Source organism: Pleurodeles waltl, chromosome 2_2, assembly GCF_031143425.1.
Source record: "Pleurodeles waltl isolate 20211129_DDA chromosome 2_2, aPleWal1.hap1.20221129, whole genome shotgun sequence".
Taxonomy (NCBI): domain Eukaryota; kingdom Metazoa; phylum Chordata; class Amphibia; order Caudata; family Salamandridae; genus Pleurodeles; species Pleurodeles waltl.
Genome location: NC_090439.1, coordinates 474,516,854 through 474,539,535, shown reverse-complemented (window position 1 = coordinate 474,539,535; position 22,682 = coordinate 474,516,854). Strand labels below are relative to the sequence as shown.

Below are 22,682 nucleotides of genomic sequence, written 5' to 3'. Positions count from 1 at the left end.
GGCGGGGGACGGCAGGAGTGGGGGGCAGAAATCTCCTCTGGCTGTAGTGCCTTGGTGCACTCTAACACCAGGCCTGAGCCTTTGAGGCTCACCGTCAGGTGTTACACTTCCTGCAGGGGGAGGTGTCCACCCAGGACCGGCTTTATTCCTGACCTCAGAGAGCACACAGACTCTCACCCCATGTGGTCTGAAACTCGTATGGAAGTGGCAGGCTTGCATAGACCGGTCAGCCTTACACTAGCAGTAGGGTTAACATACAGGGGGCATCTCTAAGATGCCCTCTGTGTTCATTTCTCAATAAGTCCCACACCGGCATCAGTGTGGGTTTATTGTGCTGCTAAGTTTGATACCAAATTTCCCAGTATTCAGTGTAGCTTTTATGGTGCTGTGGAGTTCGTAATTCCTACACCATATACTCAGAATGGCTACCCTGCACTTACAATGTCTAAGAATTGACTTAGACAGTGAAGGGGCATAGTGCTCATGCAGCTATGCCCTCACATGTGGTATGGTGCACCCTTGCCTTAGGGCTTTAAGGCTTGCTAGAAGGGTGACACAGGCAGTGGTTGGTGGGCATGACACTCTGAGGGGAATGCCGTGTTGACTTATCTTTTTTCCCCACTAGCACACACAAGCTGCAAGGCAGTGTGCATGTCCTGAGTGAGGGGTCCCTTAGGGTGGCATAATACATGCTGCAGCCCTTGGGGACCTTCCCTGGCCACAGGGCCCTTGGTTCCATGGGTACCTTTTACAAGAGACTTAACTGTGTGCCAGGGCTGTGCCAATTGTGGAAACAAAGAGAAAGAACACTGGTGCTGGGGCCTGGTTAGCAGGGTCCAAGCACACTTCCAATCAAAGCCGCCATCAACACTAGGCAAGCAGTGGGGGGGTGACCATGCCAACAGTGGCATTTTCCTACACATATAATATGGAGCACCCTGTCTTAGGGCTGGTACGGCCTGTTAGAGGGCTGACTTACCAATAGTAAATGCATTGTATGGTGGACACGGCACAGAGACAGTGGGCCATGTCAAGTTTGTATTTTATGTTTGCACCAGGACTCTCAACCTGCAATGGCAGTTCTGGGTGCATCTGGGTGCATGGCCCTAGAGGGTGGCACAATCAGTGCTGCTGCCTTCAGGGGCCTTACCATAGTTCCTCATTCCCTGAGCACCTAGGTGCCCCTTTACTAGGGACTTATAGTGGTAGCTAAGGGTGTATCCATTTGTTGCCAATGCATCACAACAGATTTAGGGAAAAGGCTCTGGCCCAGGGAACCTGGCTATAATGGGCCCTGGGCACTACAATTTCTAGAACACATCAACATCAGGCAAAAAGTGGGGGATATCCATGTAAAAAAGAGGCCCTCTCTCACATTCATGCACTCTGGAGGCTCCTTAGAGGACCACCAGCATTGCTCCAACCAGTCTTCTGGGGTTTTCTTGTCAGCCCACGCTGCTGCCACCCCTCAGACAGATTTCTGCCCTCCTGCTTCTTGACCAGCTGAGGCAGAGGAAGGCAGAACAAATGATTTCCTGTGGGTGAGTGAGGTAACACCCTCTCCCTTAGAAATAGGTTTTTCATGGCTTGGAAGGGGTAGCCACCCTACACCGCCTGTATGCTTTGAAGGGCACATTTGGTGCCCTCCTTGCATAAACTGATTTGCACCAGTCCAGGGACCCCCAGTCCCTACTCTGGTGCGAAACTGGAAAATATAAAGGGTAGTGAACACTCCCCTGTCCATCACCACCCCACGGGTGGTGCCCAGAGCTCCTCCAGGTGGTCACTTGATTCTGCCATCTTGAGGTGTGAAAGCATAAAGATGGGGACATGAATCCTGTAGGAAGCTGGCCTGGTGTGTGGTGGGTACCTAAGGTATTTACACCTTATAGCAGGTCCAGGTACCCCCTCTTAGTGAAGTGTAAGCAGTGTCTAGAAGCCAGGCACTCTAGAGGTAGCTGTGGATGAGCAGCCAAGGCTTATCTAGGAGACATGCAAAGCTCATGCAATACCACTACAGTCACACAATACGTAAACACAAGAAAGAAAACACTTGGCTGTACAAAAATAAAGGAACTTTATTTTTGGAACACAGTATCAGAAAATACTAGAGAGGCAAGCCTCCAATAGGAGGTAAGTAAATGATATATATATATATATCTCCAAGCGTGTCCTGTTATTCTTCCTGTGCTCGCCTGACGAGGTGGGTGCTCAAACAATGGGCGCAGGACCTATTCTAAATATGCTTCACATAAGATTCAAACGACGGCACTCTATGCAGTTTACTGTCCTTTATTTATGTAGTGTACACTTGGAGGGCCAGGAGGAAGACCGTGGTGGTTGAAACGTGTCGCCCTAAACCTGTGATTCCTTGAGGTTTTTGAATTTATATGGAATTCCTGACATAAATAAAGGACAGTAAACTGCATGGAGTGCCGTCGTTTGAATCTTATGTGAAGCATGTATATATATACATATATATATATATATATGTATGTGTGTGTGTGTTCGATGGCATGTGTAGCTGCAGATACACATGCTATGCACAGGTCCTGCCATCTAGTGTTGGGCTCGGAGTGTTACAAGTTGTTTTTCTTCCAAGAAGTCTTTTCGTGTCACGGGACCGAGTGACTCCTCCTTTTCGGCTCCATTGCGCATGGGCATCGACTTCATCTTAGATTGTTTTCTTTCCGCCATCGGGTTCGGACGTGTTTCTTTTCACTCCTGTTGTTCGAGTCGGAAATGTACGACAAACTCTCTAAATTCGTCTGTATTGTTTTCGATCGCGTACCATCTATCATCGACACTTCAGTACCGGCGGATACAGATCTCTACTTGCCCTTTGGGGCACCTGCGCCGAACTCTGGCTTGGTCGGCCCGACCAAAAAGTCTTGTCGAAGACTCAAGGACCGCACCCCGTTTAGATTCTGCCCTCTGTGCCACGCCCAGTTCCCTTACATGGACCAACATCTAGTCTGTAACCTGTTTCTATCTACAGACCACTGAGAGGATACTTGCGAGGCCCGCAGATCCTTCTGCTCGAAAAAGACTCTACAAGACCGAAGAGCGCAAAGGTTAGAAACGGCGTCGAGAAGCACTGTACGCCTCGACGCAGAAGAGCAGGAGATGATCCACACCGCAGTCTCCGTTCGGGGGTCCGACTCCGAGCACGAGTCTGACAACGACAGACCAATAACAGCGGGCCAGCACGTGAGTATGCTTGCCCGACCTAGTCCAAGCCCAAACACAAGGCCTCGGGGACGCCACTGCCAGAAGGCCATGGCTCCACCGGTAAAAGAAACTACTGGTGACCAAGCAACATCTTCGGCACTGAGAAGGGCCACACCACCGAAGCCTTTGGACTCGAGCCGAAGCACAGGCTCCGAAATGCTCAAGCACTGACCCATCGAGTCGAAGCCCCAAAAATCCCTCTCGGAGCCGAGGCCAACGACTACTCCAGGCCTTTCGATCCCGAGGAAATCGGCTTCGGAGCCGAAAAGACACACATATACAGAGGCGCACAGACTTTCCAAGCAATTGAAAGAAAGCCATAGATTTGCAGAAGAACTTACGCAAATGGAGGAATTTGACGAAAAACAGGCCAGAATCCAAATTCATAAAGACACTGGCAAAATCCTCACTGCACCTCCTCTAAAAACAAAGAGGAAGCTGGCTTTTCAAGGACATTTGGGCACTGACCATCCACCGGCTAAAGTGCCAAAACCAAGACAAAAATCTCCGGCTCCTCAGTTCTCACCTCACCAGTCTCGTACTCATTCTCCTCAGCTAACTGTCTCCCCACCTATTACCCCCACTGCACAGTCTCCAGTACACTCTGCACAGTCACACCAGGATGAGACCGACCCATGGGACCTTTGCGATGATCCCATTTCTGACAATAGTCCAGAGTGCTATCTGTCAAAGCCATCACCCCCAGAGGATAGCACCTTATACACTCAGGTTCTAGCTAGGGCAGCGTCATATCATAACGTAGCCATGCACACAGAACCTCTTGAGGATGATTTTTTATTTAATACATTGTCCTCAACTCACACTACCTACCAGAGTCTACACATGCTTCCTGGCGTGTTAAAACATGCACATCAAATCTTTCAGGAACCAGTTAAAGCAAGAGCAATCACTCCTAGGGTATAAAAGAAATATAAGCCGCCTCCTTCAGACCCAGCTTTTATTACCCAACAGCTACCCCCAGATTCCGTGGTGGTCAGCGCAGCAAGGAAGAAGGCTAACTCCCAGTCGTCTGGGGACACACCGCCACCAGATAAAGAATGTAAAAAATTTGATGCTGCTGGGAAGAGAGTAGCATCACAAGCAGCTAATCAATAGCGTATAGCTAATTCCCAAGCGCTAATGGCCAGATACGACAGGTCCCACTGAGACGAGATGAAAGACATTATCCAGCATCTCCCCAAAGATCAAAAGAAAAGAGCCCAGCAAATAGTGGAGGAGGGGCAGGCACTAACCAATAATCGGATCAGGTCAGCGTTCAACTCTGCAGACACAGCTGCAAGAACTATTAACACAGCTGTCACCATTAGACGACATGCATGGCTTAGGTCGTCAGGCTTTAAACCTGAAATCCAGCAAGCTGTTCTTAACATGCCTTTTAACGAACACCAACTGTTTGGCACACAGGTTGATACAGCCATTGAGAAAATGAAAAAGGATGCGGACACTGCCAAAGCTATGGGGGTGCTTTACTCAACGCAATAAGGAGGCTCATTTCAAAGCCTCAATATAGGGGAGGCTTTAGACCCCGAACATCTGAGCCATCTACCTCACAATCCAAACTCTCTTACCGGACACAATACCAGAGAGGGGGTTTCGGGGAACCTACAGAGGACAATTTCCCAGAACTTGAGGAAAATATCAGCCCTCAAAGCAAACCACACACGCACCAAACAGTGACTTGATCCCCATCTTCCCTCACCACACTTACCCTGTGGGAGGAAGACTGCAAAAGTTCCAAACACACTGGTTACCCTTCACAACAGACAATTGGGTCTTATCCATTATCCAACATGGTTACTGCATAGAGTTCGCACAAACTCCTCCAGATATACCTCCAAAACCACACCAACTCTCCTCCCAACACATTTCAATGTTGCAAACAGAGGTACAGTCATTATTACTCAAACAAGCCATAGAGCTTGTACCACCTCATCAAAAAGGAACAGGGGTTTACTCCCTATATTTCTTCATTCCCAAAAAAGACGGAACATTGAGACCAATTCTAGATCTCAGAACTCTCAATCTTTACATCCTATCAGAACACTTCCACATGGTAACACTACAGGATGTAGTCCCATTGTTACAACAAGAAGATTTTATGGCAACACTGGATCTAAAAGATGCGTATTTTCACATACCCATCCATCCAGCACACAGAAAATATCTCAGATTTGTAATACAAGGAAAACATTACCAGTTCAAAGTGTTACCTTTCGGGATAACAACAGCTCCCAAGTTATTTACAAAATGCCTTGCCGTAGTCGCAGCCTACTTAAAAAAGACAACATATCCACGTCTTTCCATATCTCGACGACTGGATAATAAAAGCCAACACTCAAACACAGTGCCAATACCATACACGTTATGTAATAAACAACCTACACACACTAGGGTTCTCAATAAACTACCAAAAATCTCACATACAACCAGTGCAGGTTCAACAGTATTTAGGAGCCACATTAAACACTCAAACAGCACTTGCAAGCCAGCCACAAAGCGTACAATCATTCCACAACATATAACCACGAATCCAGCCAAACCAACAGTACACAGTCAAATTTGTCATGAAACTGTTGGGCATGATGGCATCATGCATCACCATTGTCCCAAATGCAAGACTAAACATGCGGCCCTTACAACAGTGCCTAGCAAGACAATGGTCACAGGCACATGGCCAACTTCAAGATCTAGTGTTGATAGACCGCCAAGCACACATCTCTCTTCAGTGGTGGAATTCCACAAATTTAGACAAAGAGCGGCCATTTCAGGACACTGTGCCTCACGCCATTCTTACAACGGATGCATCAATGATTGGGTGGGGAGCACACCTCAACAATCACAACATTCAGGGACAGTGGCACAGCAAACACAAACAACTTCACATAAATCACTTAGAATTGCTAGTTGTATTCCTAGTACTAAAAGCCTTTCAACCTCTTCTCGTTCACAAACACATTCTCATCAAAACAGACAATATGACGACAATGTACTACCTGAACAAACAGGTAGGAACCCACTCATCACAACTTTGTCTTCTATCACAAAAAAATTGGCATTGGGCAATTCACAACAACATTCACCCTGTAGCACAGTACATTCCAGGGATTCACAAGCAATTAGCAGACTGTCTCAGCCGTGATCATCAGCAAACACACGAGTGGGAAATTCACCCCCAAGTACTTCACAAGTACTTTCGCCAATGGGGAACACCAGACCTAGATCTATTCACCACCAGCCAGAACGCAAAATGCCAAAACTTTGCATCCAGGTTCCCACACCCTCTATCCAAGGGCAATGCTCTATGGATCAACTGGTCAGGGATATTTGCTTATGCTTTCCCCCTCTTCCGCTGATTCCATTTCTAGTCAACAAACTGCGTCAAAACAAACTCATACTTATAGCACCAACGTAGGCACGTCAACCATGGTACACAACATTGTTAAACCTGTCACTAGTACCACACATTAAGCTACCAAACAGGCCAGATTTGTTGACACAAAACAAACAACTGATCAGGCACCCCAATCCAGCAATACTCAATCTGGCTCCTGAAGTCTTAAAGTTTGGATATCTACATCTTCCACCAGAATGTATGGAAGTAATTAAACAAGTAAGAAAACCCACTACCAGGCAGTGCTATCCAAACAAATGGCAAAGGTTTGTCTTTTACTGCCAACCCGAACACATAACACCTCTTTCCACATCCATACAAGACATTGTAGGTTACTTACTTCATCTACAAAAAGCAAATTTAGCTTTTTCATCCATTAAAATACATCTCACAGCTATTTCAGCCTATTTACAAAATATACAAAACATAGAGTCATCAAAGCCTTCATGGAAGGACTAAAACGTATCATACCTCCAAGAACACCACCAGTGCCTTCATGGAATCTCAATATTGTAATCACACGGCTCATGGGTCCACAGTTTGAACCCATGCATTCGTGTCAGATTCAATATCTAACATGTAAAGTAGCATTCCTCGTCACAATCACTTCACTACGAAGAGTAAAATACAAGCATTCACTATTGAACAACCCTTTATACAAGTACACAAACATAAAGTCGTACTTCGCACAAACCCAAAATCCTTACCTAAGGTTGTCTCTCCGGTTCATATAAATCAAACAGTGGAACTTCCAGTCTTCTTCCCACAGCCAGACTCAGTAGCAGAGAGAGTGCTACATACATTAGACATTAAAAGAGCTTTAATGTATTACATTGACAGGACATAATCATTTAGAAAAACGTAACAGTAATTTGTCGCATTCTAAAAACCCCATACTGGTAATCCTAGCTCAAAACAAGGAATAGCCAGATGGATAATAAAGTGCATCCAAACCTGTTACCTAAAAGCAAAAAGACAGCTATTAGTAACACCAAAAGCACAGTCCACCAGGAAGAAAGGAGCAACAATGGCATTTCTAGGGAATATACCAATGACAGAAATCTGTAAAGCTGCCACTTGGTCAACACCCCATACATACCAAGCATTACTGTGTAGATGTGTTAGCAACACAACAGGCCACAGTAGGACAGGCTGTACTAAGAACACTATTTCAAACAACTTCAACTCCTGCAGGCTAACCACCGCTTATGGGAGAACTGCTTTGTAGTCTGTGCATAGCATGTGTATCTGCAGCTACACATGCCATTGAACGGAAAATGTCACTTACCCAGTGTACATCTGTTCGTGGCATGTTCCGCTGCAGATTCACATGCACCCTCCCTCCTCCCCGGGAGCCTGTAGCCGTTTAAGTTACATTTAAATTTGTATATATGTATATATATCTCTATTCCATTGCATGGACATCTCTTTCTTTACACTCTATCACTCCTACCTTACCCTCTGCGGGAAAACAATCTAAGATGGAGTTGTACCCATGCGCAGTGGAGCCGAAAAGGAGGAGTCACTCGGTCCCGTGACTTGAAAAGACTTCTTTGAAGAAAAACAACTTGTAACACTGTGAGCCCAACACTAGAGTACAGGTCCAGTGCATAGCATGTGAATCTGCAGCGGAACATGCCACGAACAGATGTACACTGGGTAAGTGACATTATTAATATATATATATATATATATATATATTATCCTGTCATCTAGTGTTGGGCTCGGAGTGTTACAAGTTGTTTTTCTTCGAAGAAGTCTTTTCGAGTCACGAGACCGAGGGACTCCTCCCTTTCGGCTCCATTGCGCATGGGCGTCGACTCCATCTTAGAGTGTTTTCTTTCCGCCATCTGTTTCGGACGTGTTCCTCTTCACTCCGTATTTCGAATCGGGAAAGTTAGCTAAATATAGAAAATTCAACTGTATTGTTCGCGCTCGGTACCGGTTTAGCGTTAGCATATCGACACTGACAGTAGAAGCGCTCCAGGGGCCCTTCGGGACTTCCGCTCTTCAGCGGGGCCTGGTCGGCCCGACCGCATCACCACTTGGTCTGTAATCTGTGTTTATCACCAGAACACAGGGAGGATACTTGTGAGGCCTGTCGGGCGTTTCAATCAAAAAAGAACCTACGTGATCGAAGAGCAAGAAGACTTCAAATGGCGTCGACACCGAGAGAACAACTCGACGTCGAAGAGGAGGAAAGAATTTCCATCTAGGGGACGGACTCTGACGAATCCGAAAGCGAACGACCCACGACGGTGCAGAAAACAGTTAGTAAAACTGCCCCGTCCAAAACTCACACAAAGATCGTAAAGGCTAAGGGGATGCCACCGCCAGCAGGCCATGGCTTAACCCATCGAAAAGAAGGTGACCAAACATCGGCACCGAAAAAGGCCAAAGAATTGCCGAAGACATCCGACTCCGGTCGAGATTCAGGCACCGACCGATCTCGGCACCGAGAGTTCCACTCACCCAAGGTGAGAAAAGTAATGTCGGAACCGAAAAAGACTTTCTCTGAAGAATCGGTACCGAAAAAAGCGGCTTCAGAGCCAAAAAGAAGCTCTTACACAGAAGAGCAAGGACTTTCCAGCCAAATGCAAAAACAGAGATTTGAGCAGGAAATAAGTTTGGGGGAACCAGATTATACGCAAAGGACGTTGCATATCCAGAAAGAGACTGAAAAAATACAAACTCTTCCTCCAATCAAAACCAAACGAAAGCTGGCATTTCAAGAGTCAGAAATGCAGCCTAAGGCGAAAGTGGCCAGAAATAAAACCCCACCACCAAGGTTTTCGCCACAACCTTTCCCACTACACTCACCACAGCTGTCCCCGGTAACAACACCTCCAATGCAGTCACCTACGCATACAGTGATGACACAGGATGATCCGGATGCATGGGACTTATATGATGCTCCAGTATCAGACAACAGCCCAGATTGTTACCCAACAAGACTGTCACCTCCAGAGGACTGTACTGCATTATACGCAGGTACTATCAAGGGCAGCTACGTTCCACAATGTAGAAATGCATTCAGAGCCAAAAGAGGATGATTTCCTGTTCAACACCTTAGCATCCACCCACACTTCCTACCAGAGTCTGCCAATGCTCCTGGGCATGCTCAAGCCCGCAATTACAGGTATTCCAGGAGCCAGTGAAAGGAAGGGCTATCATGCCTAGGGTGGAGAAAAAATACAAGCCTCCCCCAACGGACCCTGTGTTTATAACACAGCAACTTACACCAGACTCAGTGGTTGTAGGAGCAGCAAGAAAGAGGGCAAACTCTCAATCATCAGGAGACGCTCCACCGCCTGACAAAGAGTAGGAAGTTTGATGCAGCAGGCAAACGTATGGCAAGCACAGGCAGCCAATCAAGGGCGGATCGCAAACTCGCAAGCCCTACTGGCTCGCTACGACAGGGCACACTGGGACGAGATGCAACATATTATACAGCACTTGCTAAAAGAACACCAGAAACGTGCCCAACAGGTTGTGGAAGAAGGACAAGCAATATCCAACAACCAAATAAGGTCCGCATTAGACTCTGCAGACACAGCAGCACGAACAGTCAACACTGCGGTAACCATTTGCAGGCATGCATGGTTACGTAGCTCAGGATTCAACCCAGAAATCCAACAAGCTGTGTTAAACATGCCTTTTAACCAAGAACAATTGTTTGGGCCGGAAGTGGACACAGCAATTGAAAAATTAAAGAAGGACACGGCCAAAGCCATGGACGCGCTCTACTCCCCACAAAGCAGAGGCACATTTAGAAAGCCACAATTTAGAGGGGGTTTTGTATGCAAACACAAGACCCACCTATCAGGGACAATACCAGAGAGGAGGGTTTCGAGGGTCATATAGGGGTGGACAATTCCCAAGAGCAAGGGGAAAATTCCAAACACCTAAGACAAGTCAAACCAAACAGTGACTTCAATGTCACAAAACCCCAACACTTAACACCGGTGGGGGGGAGACTTACTGCATACTACCAAAACTGGACACACACAACTACGGACGCATGGGTCCTAGCCATTATCCAACATGGTTATTGCATAGTTAAAATGCCAAAACTTCGCGTCCAGGTACCCACACCCTCAGTCCAAGGGCAATGTGTTGTGGATCAGTTGGTCAGGGATATTTGCTTACGATTTTCCCCCTCTCCCACTCATTCCTTATCTGGTAAACAAACTAAGTCAAAACAAACTCAAACTAATACTTATAGCACCAACCTGGGCTCACCAACCGTGGTACACAACACTGCTAGATTTATCAGTAGTACCTCACATCAAATTACCAAACAGGCCAGATCTGTTAACGCAACACAAACAACAGATCAGACACCCGAATCCAGCATCGCTCAATCTAGCAATCTGGCTCCTGAAATCTTAGAATTTTTACATTTAGACCTTACACAAGAATGTATGGAGGTCATTAAACAAGCTAGAAGACCCACCACAAGACATTGTTATGCAAACAAATGGAAAAGATTTGTTTACTACTGCCACACTAATCAAATTCAACCAGTACATGCTTCCGCAAAAGACATTGTAGGCTACTTATTACACATACAAAAGTCTAAGCTAGCATTCTCTTCAATTAAAATACATCTCACTGCAATATCTGCCTATCTGCAAATTACACATTCAACATCGCTTTTTAGAATCCCAGTCATCAAGCATTTATGGAGGGACTAAAAAGAATCATACCCCCAAGAACACCACCAGTACCTTTGTTGAACCTTAATATTGTATTAACACGACTCATGGGACCACCATTCGAACCCATGCACTCTTGTGAGTTGCAATACTTAACTTGGAAAGTGGCCTTTCTAATAGCTATCACATCACTTAGAAAAGTAAGTGAGATACAAGCACTTACAGTACAAGAACCCTTAATACAAATACATAAACATAAAGTGGTTCTCTGTACAAGTCCCAAATTCTTACCAAAAGTCATCTCGCCGTTCCACCTAAACCAAACAGTGGAACTCCCAGTCTTCTTTCCACAACCAGACTCAGTAGCCGAAAGAGCCTTACATACATTAGACATAAAGAGAGCACTGATGTATTACATTGACAGGACAAAACAATTTCGTAAAACAAAACAATTGTTTGTAGCCTTCCAAAAACCTCATGCAGGTAATCCTGTATCCAAGCAAGGCATTGCCAGATGGATAGTTAAATGTATTCAAACTTGCTATATTAAAGCAAAAAGAGATCTACCTATTACACCAAAAGCGCATTCCACTACGAAAAAAGGCACCACAATGGCTTTTCTGGGGAATATACCTATGACTGAAATTTGTAAGGCAGCCACCTGGTCTACGCCTCATAAATTTACGAAGCGTTACTGTGTAGATATGTTAACAACACAACAAGCCACAGTAGGACAGGCTGTATTAAGAACATTATTTCAAACAACTTCAGCTCCTACAGGCTAAGCCACCGTTTCTTAGGGGAGGTTACTTATTAGTCTATGCACAGCATGTGTATCTGCAGCTACATATGACACCGAACGGAAAATGTCACTTACCCAGTGTACATCTGTTCGTGGCATGAGACGCTGCATATTCACATGCGCCCTCCCACCTCCCCGGAAGCCTGTAGCCGTTGTTAGTTGAATAAAATTTGTACATTTGTAAATAAATATTATGTTAATACACATTATGTACATACACATCTACTCCATTGCATGGGCACATCTAGTATACGCTCAACTCCTACCTCACCCTCAGCGGGGAAAACAATCTAAGTTGGAGTCGACGCCCATGCGCAATGGAGCCGAAAGGGAGGAGTCCCTCGGTCTCGTGACTCGAAAAGACTTCTTCGAAGAAAAACAACTTGTAACACTCCGAGCCCAACACTAGATGGCAGGATAATGCACAGCATGTGAATCTGCAGCGTCTCATTCCACAAACAGATGTACACTGGGTAAGTGACATTTTCCATATATATATATATATATATATATATATAGAGGTTAGAAACCAGTGTAAAATAGAAGTAAGCAATAGTGACCCTAGGGGGAGCCAAAAACATAGGGCCCCCACCTAGGTAAGTAAATCGTGTAGAGGGGAGCTGGGAGTACTAGGAAACCACACAGGTAAGTAATTTAGTACTCCCCAGTGACCAGGAATGCAGGACTAAAACACTGAATTTCCCCCAAACCACCCCAAAGGATGAAAAGAAGAAAAAGACGACACCCAGAATAGCATTCAAGAAATCAGCAATGGATGGATTGCCGAAGATAGAGACCAGTGGGGAGAGGGTACCAAGTCTAGAAGTGTCTGAGGAGTCCAGGGGGAGTAGGAGATATTACCCACCCAGAATTACCTTTCGGAGTTGGTTGACAAATAAGGAAGACAGGTCAGCACTGCAGCACAGAAGCTGGAAAAGAGTTCCTGATGCGTGCAAAAGGTGTCCCACTATGGAAGCTGGATTTCAGATGGGTGTCGGTGAAGGATTTCCACCAACAAGCCTTGGCAAAGGCAAATTCGCGGTTGGAGTTAAAGAGGTGCTGCCAGGGACCAGCAAAGTCCGGGAGGACTCTACCCAGGAGGGGGGAGTCACAGGGACCCTCCACGTCGCAGAAGGTCCACAGGAGCAGAGGCAGCACCCACAGGACAGGGACACAGAAGTTGCTGAAGCAGCCCACGCAGCACCACAGAAGTTGCTCCCACTTCGCCGAAGGACCACAGAGGTCCTGGGGTTTCAGGAGGGAATGCTGGGGGCTGGAGCTACACGTCTCCTGAAGTTCCCCTTGGAGGTGAAGCAAACAAGCCTTGGCAGCTGCAACGGATGCTGTGCACGGGATGCTGCCTTGCTTGGAGTGGAAAGGACTTACCACCACCAAAGTGAAACAGCTGGTAGAGAGTACCAAGGGAGACTCTCCGGACCACCACCACCCAAGATGCAGGACTAACGCCACTCAGGATGAGGGGAGATCCACGCGGCCGGTTGTTGTTGCAGCCAGGTACATGTGGTTATAGGGGAGTGATGCCTTCACCCCAATGGAGATTCCTTCTTCTTCTTGTGCAGGCTGAAGAGTCGCAGTCTTCTTGGGTTGCACAGCCGGGAAATGTATCAAAGCTGGCAGGAATTCTGGATACAATGTTACCGAAGAGTCTTCCTCGTGTATCTGCAGCTTGTAGGTTCCTGGAGGGTCCATTTGCAGTTCTGGAGGCAAAAAGTCGAAGCAGGGGTTGCAGAGAAGTCCTGTTGGAGTCTTGCAAGCCGAATCTGAGGACCCACCCCATAGGAAGACCCTATATAGCCCAAAAAGGGGGCTGGGTCACTTAACCAGGTAACTACCTATCAGAGGATGCCTCTGACGACACCTGCCTGGCCTGTCTACTCAGATGATCCCAGAGTTCCCTGCCAACCTTGGAATCAGATGGCAGAACCCAGAGAGTCTCTGCAGGAGCTCTGGGTACCACCCCTGGGGTGGTGATGGACAGGGGAGTGGTCACTCCCCTTTCCATTGTCCAGTTTAGTGCCATATCAGGGACTGGGGGTCCCTGAACAGGTGTGGACTGGTTTATGCACGGAGGGCACGAAATGTGCCCTTCAAACCTAACCAGTGGCTTGGGAAGGCTACCCCCCCCCCCCCCCCCCCCCCCCAAGCCAATCACACCTCTTTCCAAAGGGAGAGGGTGTTACTTCCCTTTCCCAAAGGAAATCCTTTGTTCTGCCTTCCTGGGCTTGATCAGATCAAGCAGCAGGAGGACGGAAACTTGTCTGAGGGGTGGCAGCAGCTGGGCTGTCCGGAAAACCCTGTTAGACTGGTAGTAGCAATGTTGGAAGTCCTCTAAGGAGCACCCAGGGTGCATGGAATCATACTTCCAATACTTGCAACAGTATTGGGGTATGATTCTGATGTGTTTGATAGCAAACATGCCCAGGTTCATAGTTACCATTATGTAGCTGGACATAGGTAGTGACCTATGTCCAGTACACATATAAATTGATGTCTCCGCACGCACGAAGTCCAGCAAAATGGGCCTGGGGTTCGTGTGGGCACCTCTGCTAGTGCAGGGGTGCCCTCACAGACAGGTACCTGCACCCTGCCTTCTGGGCTGAGAGGACCTACCATAGTAGTGACTATTTAAATTAACTATAGGAACACCCTAGTTTTTCTTTTACCTCTAGGACTTCCAGAATTGCCTTCTTAGACCTCTTGATTATGCATAGTGAAGGTAAATTATATACCAGGATGTATCGTAAATCTACTCATAGAAATACCTTACTATCTTATAAAAGTTATCACCCGAGGGCATTCAGAGATGGCCTTCCATTTGGCAAATTATTGTATTTTGAAAGAGGCATATGTTTTTCAGAATAGACTCGTCTCTAGGGACTACCCTAAGAAAATCGGAAAAGCAGCAATGAAACAGGCATGGTATTGCTCTAGGGAAGAGCTGTTACGTACTAAAACTAAAAGATCAGTAGAAAAGATTGCATGTGTGACGACTTTCTATCCTCAAACTAATCTGTAAATTGGTTAACAGACACTAGCACATTTTACAGAGCATTAATGGTTCACTGACACCACCTGTGTTTGCATTAAAGAAAGGTAAGAGCACTAGGGATCATATTGTCCATTCCACCCATAAAAACATTCACAGAAGGGATTGCCTACAACTTTAGACACAACTTGGGGCATTCCACCACTTGTGGGCCATTATCGCTATGGCAGATGTGTGGCCTGCCTGTTAACTTTTGACTTTAAGACCTTTAAACAAGGTCAATCCCTATGATTTGAAATCTTGGTCAAATTGTATTTAAAAAAATGTAGTGTATGCGATCTGGTATCTTTGTTAATTTACATTGGATAGACATCACAACCTGCTAAGACGCGGATCTGCCAACATTGGAACTGGATTACATGTTCTGTGAATACGGCACCACTGGTACTGCACTTTCAAGAAAATAATCATTCGGTGGATGATTTGTAGTGGCAGGTGATTGGCAGCGTGACTGTGCGAGCTAGAGGTGGGGACATAACTGCTCTTCTCATGAAAAGTTAAGTTAAATGGATGGAACACTGTGACTCTATTAATCATGGACTGAATACGACAGAGGAATGGCAAGTTTATATAGTTGAGCTTGCAAGTTAAGTGTACCAGAGTTTGGAAATTTCTCAGGTCACCTTTTTCTTATGTTATATTTTTGTTTTTTCTTGTGTTCCTTCGCCCTTGTTTACCACCTGATTAAGTTCCTTTAAAGAGGATAAATACATGTATATTTTTATTGGACATACTGTGTAAATAGTGTAGTTGTATTCACTTTTGTACTCTAAACCATACAGAGCTCTTAATGGAAACCTCTTCCCTCCCTCCTTTGGGCAGGTAAACAGATGTGGGTTTATAATTTTCTTAACCCAAGGTAGTGCGGTCTATTTGTCTACATTCATTATAGTGTTTGGCCTCCTCCTGCTTACTCTGCCCCCAGGAGGCATCATAGTGGACGTCAGGGGCCTAGTGTCACCCTAGATAGATGTTGTAGCAGATGTCAGCGGTCCAAGCCCCGCTTGAGCCACCCGCTGGTATTGGATCATTAAAAACCATCTGGGTTGGTGACGACCGACCCTAAGAGCGATGAGTTTGTCCTCAGTGGGGCGTCCATAGTATCACACGATCGGGTGTTGGTTGTATAACACATATGAAATGAAGTACATATTCAAGTTATAGTGGCTGCGTAGACCTTATAATTGGGGGAACTTTGGCTGTGGTCTATACAAGGGTAACCATGCCCATACCGGTTGGTTAAAATCCCCTCTCCTTTTCCTATCTTTTAAATTTTTCACCATTTGTATTTTATTTATGTCTTTTTTTGTGCTACTTAGGTAAATTGTGTATTGGAGCCTTTTAGCTGTGTGCCGTTTACATGTTGACCGCGGTTTGATTATATCAAGAGGGCAAGCAGTGTTCCCCTTTCGCCATTATAGCTGTGTGTGGTGTGATATGGATTAGAAATGGCTGTATTGCGATTGGCTCTCATTCATTAGGTTTTCTTTTCGCCAGAGACTGTACAAAAGTTTCTCCTTTTAAGTAGAACTTATTATTATGCACTTGAGTGTGTGCACTCGTTGATGTATTTTTGTTTCTTGGTTTTGGATTAGAAGGCTGGTGTACCTGTTATAATATTATTCCCACTATTTTGTTAAATCTTTCAGATTTTTAAGGGTTTTGTTCTATTTTGTTAGGTGTCCCTTTAACAGACTCTTGTTCTGGTGAGACCCCATATTGTCAAGAGGGTCAAAACGTCGTTGACTAGGCCTTAACAGACTCGTATGAAATCGCCACAGTAAATTATGGCATGTGACTGGGCATTGCTTAATCTGAGTCGTATATTGCTGTTGTTTAGAAACCTATCTTAATGTACAGATTGTATGTGTTTTATTATATGCTGTAGGTTCTGTTTGGTTGGAACATGATGTACTTGCCTATGGGTTCCTTACACGAACAGACACTCCTTTGGGGTATTGTATAACGTTTGATGTGCTCTTTGTAGAAATAGATGTGTTCAAAACGTTACTAGTGTGTCCAATTATTCTTGCTATATGTACTTGTGGTTGTCTTTATGCTTGCACGTTCTGCTGCACAGCTAATGTAGGCCATTGTACTGAGCAATATCAAACATTTACATGTATTACAGAGAAGAACCACTGTATTTTTCAACCGTTTGTTGATGGCAGAGAAGCATTTGAAAATTTTGGATTGCATCTTTAGTGTGGAAGACGCGAAAGGGGGTGCGGTTTTGATATTGAAGAGGTATAGTTAAGAGAGGCTGGCATTCACGTCACCAACAGAGATATACTGGCGAACATTGTAGAGGTCCCAGGACTGAACCTTGATGAATATCATTTTCAGTGCTACCTGTAATTAGCAAGTGCATTCCATAGATCTACAAGCGCAAGGAGTAGTTCATAGGTTTAAACATTGTTTAAATAGTACAGGTTCACATTGTTACCTGAATTTTCCAATTTAAAAACTATAAAGAAATTATCTATAACACAAAAAAGTGAAATAAAATTCAAGACCTATGTTACTGCAGGCAAGCCCATTCACTGTCACGTTTTTGTTTTGGATACATGTAATATTAGTTCCTTTTTTTGCAGGAGCTTTAAGAATTGAAATACTGAATAAGAAAGGAGAAGCAATTCAGAAACTGCCAGGGTCAAGCCATTCAAGTGCTAAGAAATTGCTGGTTGAGCTCAAAGTTATTTTGCATTGTAAGTACAAAACACGTTTTACAACAGCATTGTATATTAGTGATGCAAGAAACTTGAAAGCTGTGCTTAAGATTTGTACATTCATAAAACTGTATTTGTTCTTAAATGTTATTCCTGAAATGTTGTTTTTTCCTTAGATGAGGTAGGACAATCAAGAGGTACAGATAGTGCTCCATAAATTATACATGCCACCCCCTTCCCAATGCAAGAGTTATTTTGTTTAATCTTGCCTTTTGTGCAGTAGGAATTTACACCAGTATTGACACTGTGAGCTGTTTGTCATAATTTAGCTCCTGCAAACTTGGCTTCCCTGTTGAAGAAGGAAAAACACAGAGGCATAGTTTTTGTTTTGAGCTGGGCTTGTGTATAGTCTACAGTATTGAGGTGCTATTGACTAACATTTGTACGTTGTTTATATATTTTTTCTGTGACTGGCTTCCAGATACTTATTGCCACTTTTCCTTCCAGGTACAATATTTACATGTCTCACTAGCATCATTTCAGATCAAGGACTGGACTATGTTTAATGCCTTTTGTATTGTGTCTTTCTTTACCAAATTATTGGACATTTTCATCCTTGCTCGCTCTGCAGGTTGCAGTACTAATTCATGTACAAATTGTGTTGCACATCTGCCACTCCTGCAGAATCTCTATAAGGGGGGAGGAGTCTGATCACGCAGGAACTAGAACAATGAAAGGGTATTCATGGGGGCTTTTGGGTCTGGCTGGGCCAAACATCCACTGTGCACAGTCAAAGGTCGTGCAGAGCCGGTAAGTCACAAGTGGATAGTTGAGTGTACGTTCATTGGAGGGTCTACCGCCAGCAGTTAGTTGAGTGCATGGCCTCGCAAAAACCACACCAGGAAAAAGCAGGGAGATATTAATATGGCACAACTTTGTTGTTGCAGCATTTATGAGTGAGGCAGACACAAAATGAAGGCTTCCTGAAGCTTAGGTCGGAACAATCTTTCTGCAGAGATTGAGCAGGTAGAACCCAAATAAATTGATCCAGAAATAAAAAATTATGCCACTCTTCTGTACAAAGTACAAAACACACATATGGTCTGGTAGCAGAGCATCACAATACAAAGGAAGCTGAACAGAGACCATGATTAATTTTTTTCTTCCAAAAAACTTTGTTTTGTCTCGCTTTTTATAAAGATTAATATTTTTAACCACTTCAGTTTCCTGCGGTAAAAGTAAAACAAATACATAAAAGCACAAATGAACTAGAACAATTATTTTTTTCCAGCCACCTGTAGTTGTCAAAAAAGAAAACAGAATTTTGTTAAAAAAAAAAAAACAGCATGTTGTTCCTTGTATGAAGCCGGTCCTTTTTTAAATTCTGGCATGTAAAGAAATGAAGTGTGTGTAATCAATGGTGAATGATGGGTTGTCGTCAAATGCTTCAACTCTCAAGAGGAGGCTGGGTCTTGAAATGTATGTTGAACCTGCCTGCTTATCGTCAGCTGGGCCGCTTGCCCAAATCATCAGACCGCCAGTCACCACTGCACCTGACCTTTAGCTTCAAATGGTATGCGGGTGGCTGCTGGCCTAGACCCTGTGTTTAACTTATGCCCTGCATGGCTGGAGGCCAACCCCATTTGTCTGCTGTTTGATAGATTGGGCGCAGTGCCTGCCCACATGCCAGCCAGCCCCTGCATCCAACCCTTGCTGCTCATAGCCATAAATCATGCACAGGAGAGGTATTGGTTGCACAGGAAGTGAATGCTTTATTTAATCAAAAAAGCACAGAGAAAACCGCAGATAAAGTGACATTTTGGTTTCCTCTGTTCGTAACAGATTGACATGTTAACAAAAGGTTGAAATTCGAATTAACACCAGTTAAAAAAAAAACAATTATGATAATGAAATTAAACTCCCCCTGAAATTTGCAGTTACGTTTGGGTTAACAATCCATACATTGTTTCTTGACAACCATAACTCCCCCCCCCCCCCCCCCCCCCCCCCCAAATAAACGTCTTCTGATGGATACAACTACCTGTGGATTCCTCACCTAATGAATACTCCCATGGCGCCAGCATTCGACGGAAATCTTCTTCCTAGTCTCTGCACGTCGACGAGGACGTCACTCTAGCCCACGCGACGCCGTCTGATGTCATACAGGCAATAAGAGGTCCTCGACGACGTGCCGACGTCAGTTCCCTTTTTTCCGTGCATTCGAAACGGTTATCTTCGAGGGAGCAACTGTTACTTTCGTTGTTACAGTGTATTTTTTGCTGCGTAGTCCTTCGCTGCAGTAATAATGTCGCAGAGAAAGTCGGGTTTTAAGCCTTGTCGTGAGTGTGGGGGCAAGATGTCAGTTACGGATCCTCACTCCGACTGCCTTTGGTGTTTAAGCTCCGACCACGACGTCTCGACTTGCGATTCATGCCAGCACATGAATCCAAAGGCCCTCAAGGAACGTGAGGCGAAGTTGTTTATGGCGAAGTCGAAGAAAGAAAAACATCATAAGAAAGTCTTCTTCGCCAAGGCATCGGCGTCATCGAGACTCCCGGCGCCGTAGAGAATCACGGCGCCATTCAAGCAAGGAGACTCGTTCCAGGTCTTCGGATCGGCGCCGGAGGACTTGGGAGGTCAGTCCCACGGTCACGCCGCATCCATCGACGCCGTTGCCCTCTCCGGCGTCACCGACTTCACCTGGACAGGCGTCGGTGATTGAAGTGGTGCAGCCTCTGGTGTTGTCTCCGGCGTCGCAGACGTCGAGGCCGGCGTCGGGGTCGCCTTCGATACAGGCACCCCAGTATCCGGCTTTTCCCACCCCTGGAGCCGATAGTACCGCATTCCTAAATGCGATGTATACCATCTTCCAACAGATGGCTCCAGGGGGTGCTCCGGCTGGCCCTTTGGCCTTTTCATTCGGTGATCCTGCGCCTCTACGGCCGGCCCCCTTAATGCCCTTTCTCCCTTTTGGGAACGTGGGCTCGGCGCCGGTGTCGGCGCCGGTGGCCGCTCCGGTGACTTTGGAGGGATTGGTCCCGGAGATTTCCATTCCGTCGGGATTTCGTCCTGTGACTCCGGTGGGTCCATCCGCTCCGAGTGCTCTTTCATCGGCGGCGAAGCTACCTGTGGCGCCGGACGCGGCGTCGGTGGCTTCTGAAGATCGGCGCCGATCTTCGGCTTCGGCGGAGGCATTGTCGACTCCGTGTATTGAGCAGAGGCTTCATTCGAGGAGACGTGCTCTCCGTTTATTAGAGGAGCAGGAGTACCAACGAGTCCTGGAAGATGGAGAACTAGAGGACTCGGGTGATGGACTGCATGGTCTAGATACAGCCAGTGGGCTGGACACTTCCCCTGAGTGGGATCTTTCGTCTCCAGGGGAATACACGGAAGAGGCTGCTTCCTTTCACGCAGTGGTACGGAAGGCAGCTAGTTTTCTGGACCTGCCTTTGCCGGTGGCAGAGACAAAACAGAACCTTCTGACAGAGGTGCTCCATCCGGCATCAGCTGCGGCAGAGCCTCTATTGCCGTTTAATGACGCTTTGCTGGATCCGGTGCTAGAGGTGTGGAAGAGACCAGTATCTTCCCCAGCGGTTCATAGAGCCGTAGCCAGGATGTATGGAGCTGCACCAACTGACCCTGGCTTTCTTTCTAGGCACCCTACACCGGAGAGCTTGGTGGTGCAGGCCTCCTGTTCATCCAAATCAGCGCCTGGTTCTTTCCCGACGGTCCCTGGGGACAGGGACTCGAAGAAACTGGATGCGCAGTCCAAGAAGATCTTTTCGTCCTGCAGTCTGGCGTTGAAGGCCACCAACGCAACTTGTATCCGGGGGAGATATATTCATGCTCTTATGGATGACATTTCCTCATCATTTACGGAGCTTCCCCAGGGTCTTTTGGATGTTGTTTCAGATGCCCAGGCTGCCGCGACCCAGATTATTCAGTCTGGGCTGGACACGACCGACTCGGTGGCCAGAGCAATGGGCACGACTGTGGTGGCAAGGAGACAGGCCTGGCTCCGTAATTCGGGGTTTTCTGCAGATGTGCAGTCAACCCTATTCGATCTCCCTTTTGATGGGGACAAGCTGTTTGGCGCCAAGGCAGATTCGGCCTTGGAACGTTTTAAGGAGAGCAGGGCCACAGCCAAATCGCTAGGACTCCAAGCTCCTTCTTCCTCTGCCTCTTCCAGGATTTTCAGGAGGTTTCGGGGATTTGGGCGTGGCTCTTCCTCCTCTTCCTTTCGGGGGAGATTCCAGCAACCTGCCTCTTCCCATCCCTATAGATCTTTCAGAGGGAGAGGGAGGGCCCGCACCAGAGGAGCCTCTCAGCAGCACTCTGCCTCTTCCTCGTCCTCTGGAGGGGTGCAGCAGGGAAAGCAGCCTTAGGCTTCCACCATTTCCCACTCACTCCTCTCCTGTAGGGGGAAGATTACAGCATTTTCTCCGCAAGTGGAAGACTATTACAACGGACACTTGGGTTCTCAGTATTGTGGGAAAAGGCTACACCCTTCCTTTTCGGGAGTTCCCGCCCCTCATCCCGCCCCGCCCATCTTATTGTTCAGAAGAACACCTCCTGTTGCTAGAACAGGAGGTACAAGTCCTCCTTTCAAAGGGCGCGGTAGAGTTGGTCCCAGAGCAGGAAAGGGGTCGAGGTTGTTACTCAAGGTATTTCCTGATTCCCAAGAAGGATGGTCGGTTGAGACCAATCCTGGACCTGAGGATCTTGAATTGGTTCCTCAAACAGGAAAAGTTCAAGATGGTGACCCTAGCTCAGGTGCTTTTGGCGTTGAACAAGGAAGATTGGATGGTGTCTGTCGACTTGCAGGATGCTTACTTTCATATCC

At 46.2% G+C, this 22,682-nt stretch overlaps 1 protein-coding gene across 3 annotated transcripts in view; it reads left to right on the top strand.

Annotated features, from left to right (window-relative positions):
• The window catches only part of SMCHD1 (structural maintenance of chromosomes flexible hinge domain containing 1), a 2,128,336-nt gene that overhangs the window by 748,432 nt on the left and 1,357,222 nt on the right, over window positions 1–22,682 (top strand). For all 3 annotated transcript variants that reach the window (XM_069219969.1, XM_069219967.1, XM_069219968.1), the window contains exon 17: window positions 17,765–17,878. In XM_069219969.1, the coding sequence (XP_069076070.1) occupies window positions 17,765–17,878 (114 nt within the window). The remainder of the gene's footprint in view (window positions 1–17,764; window positions 17,879–22,682) is intronic.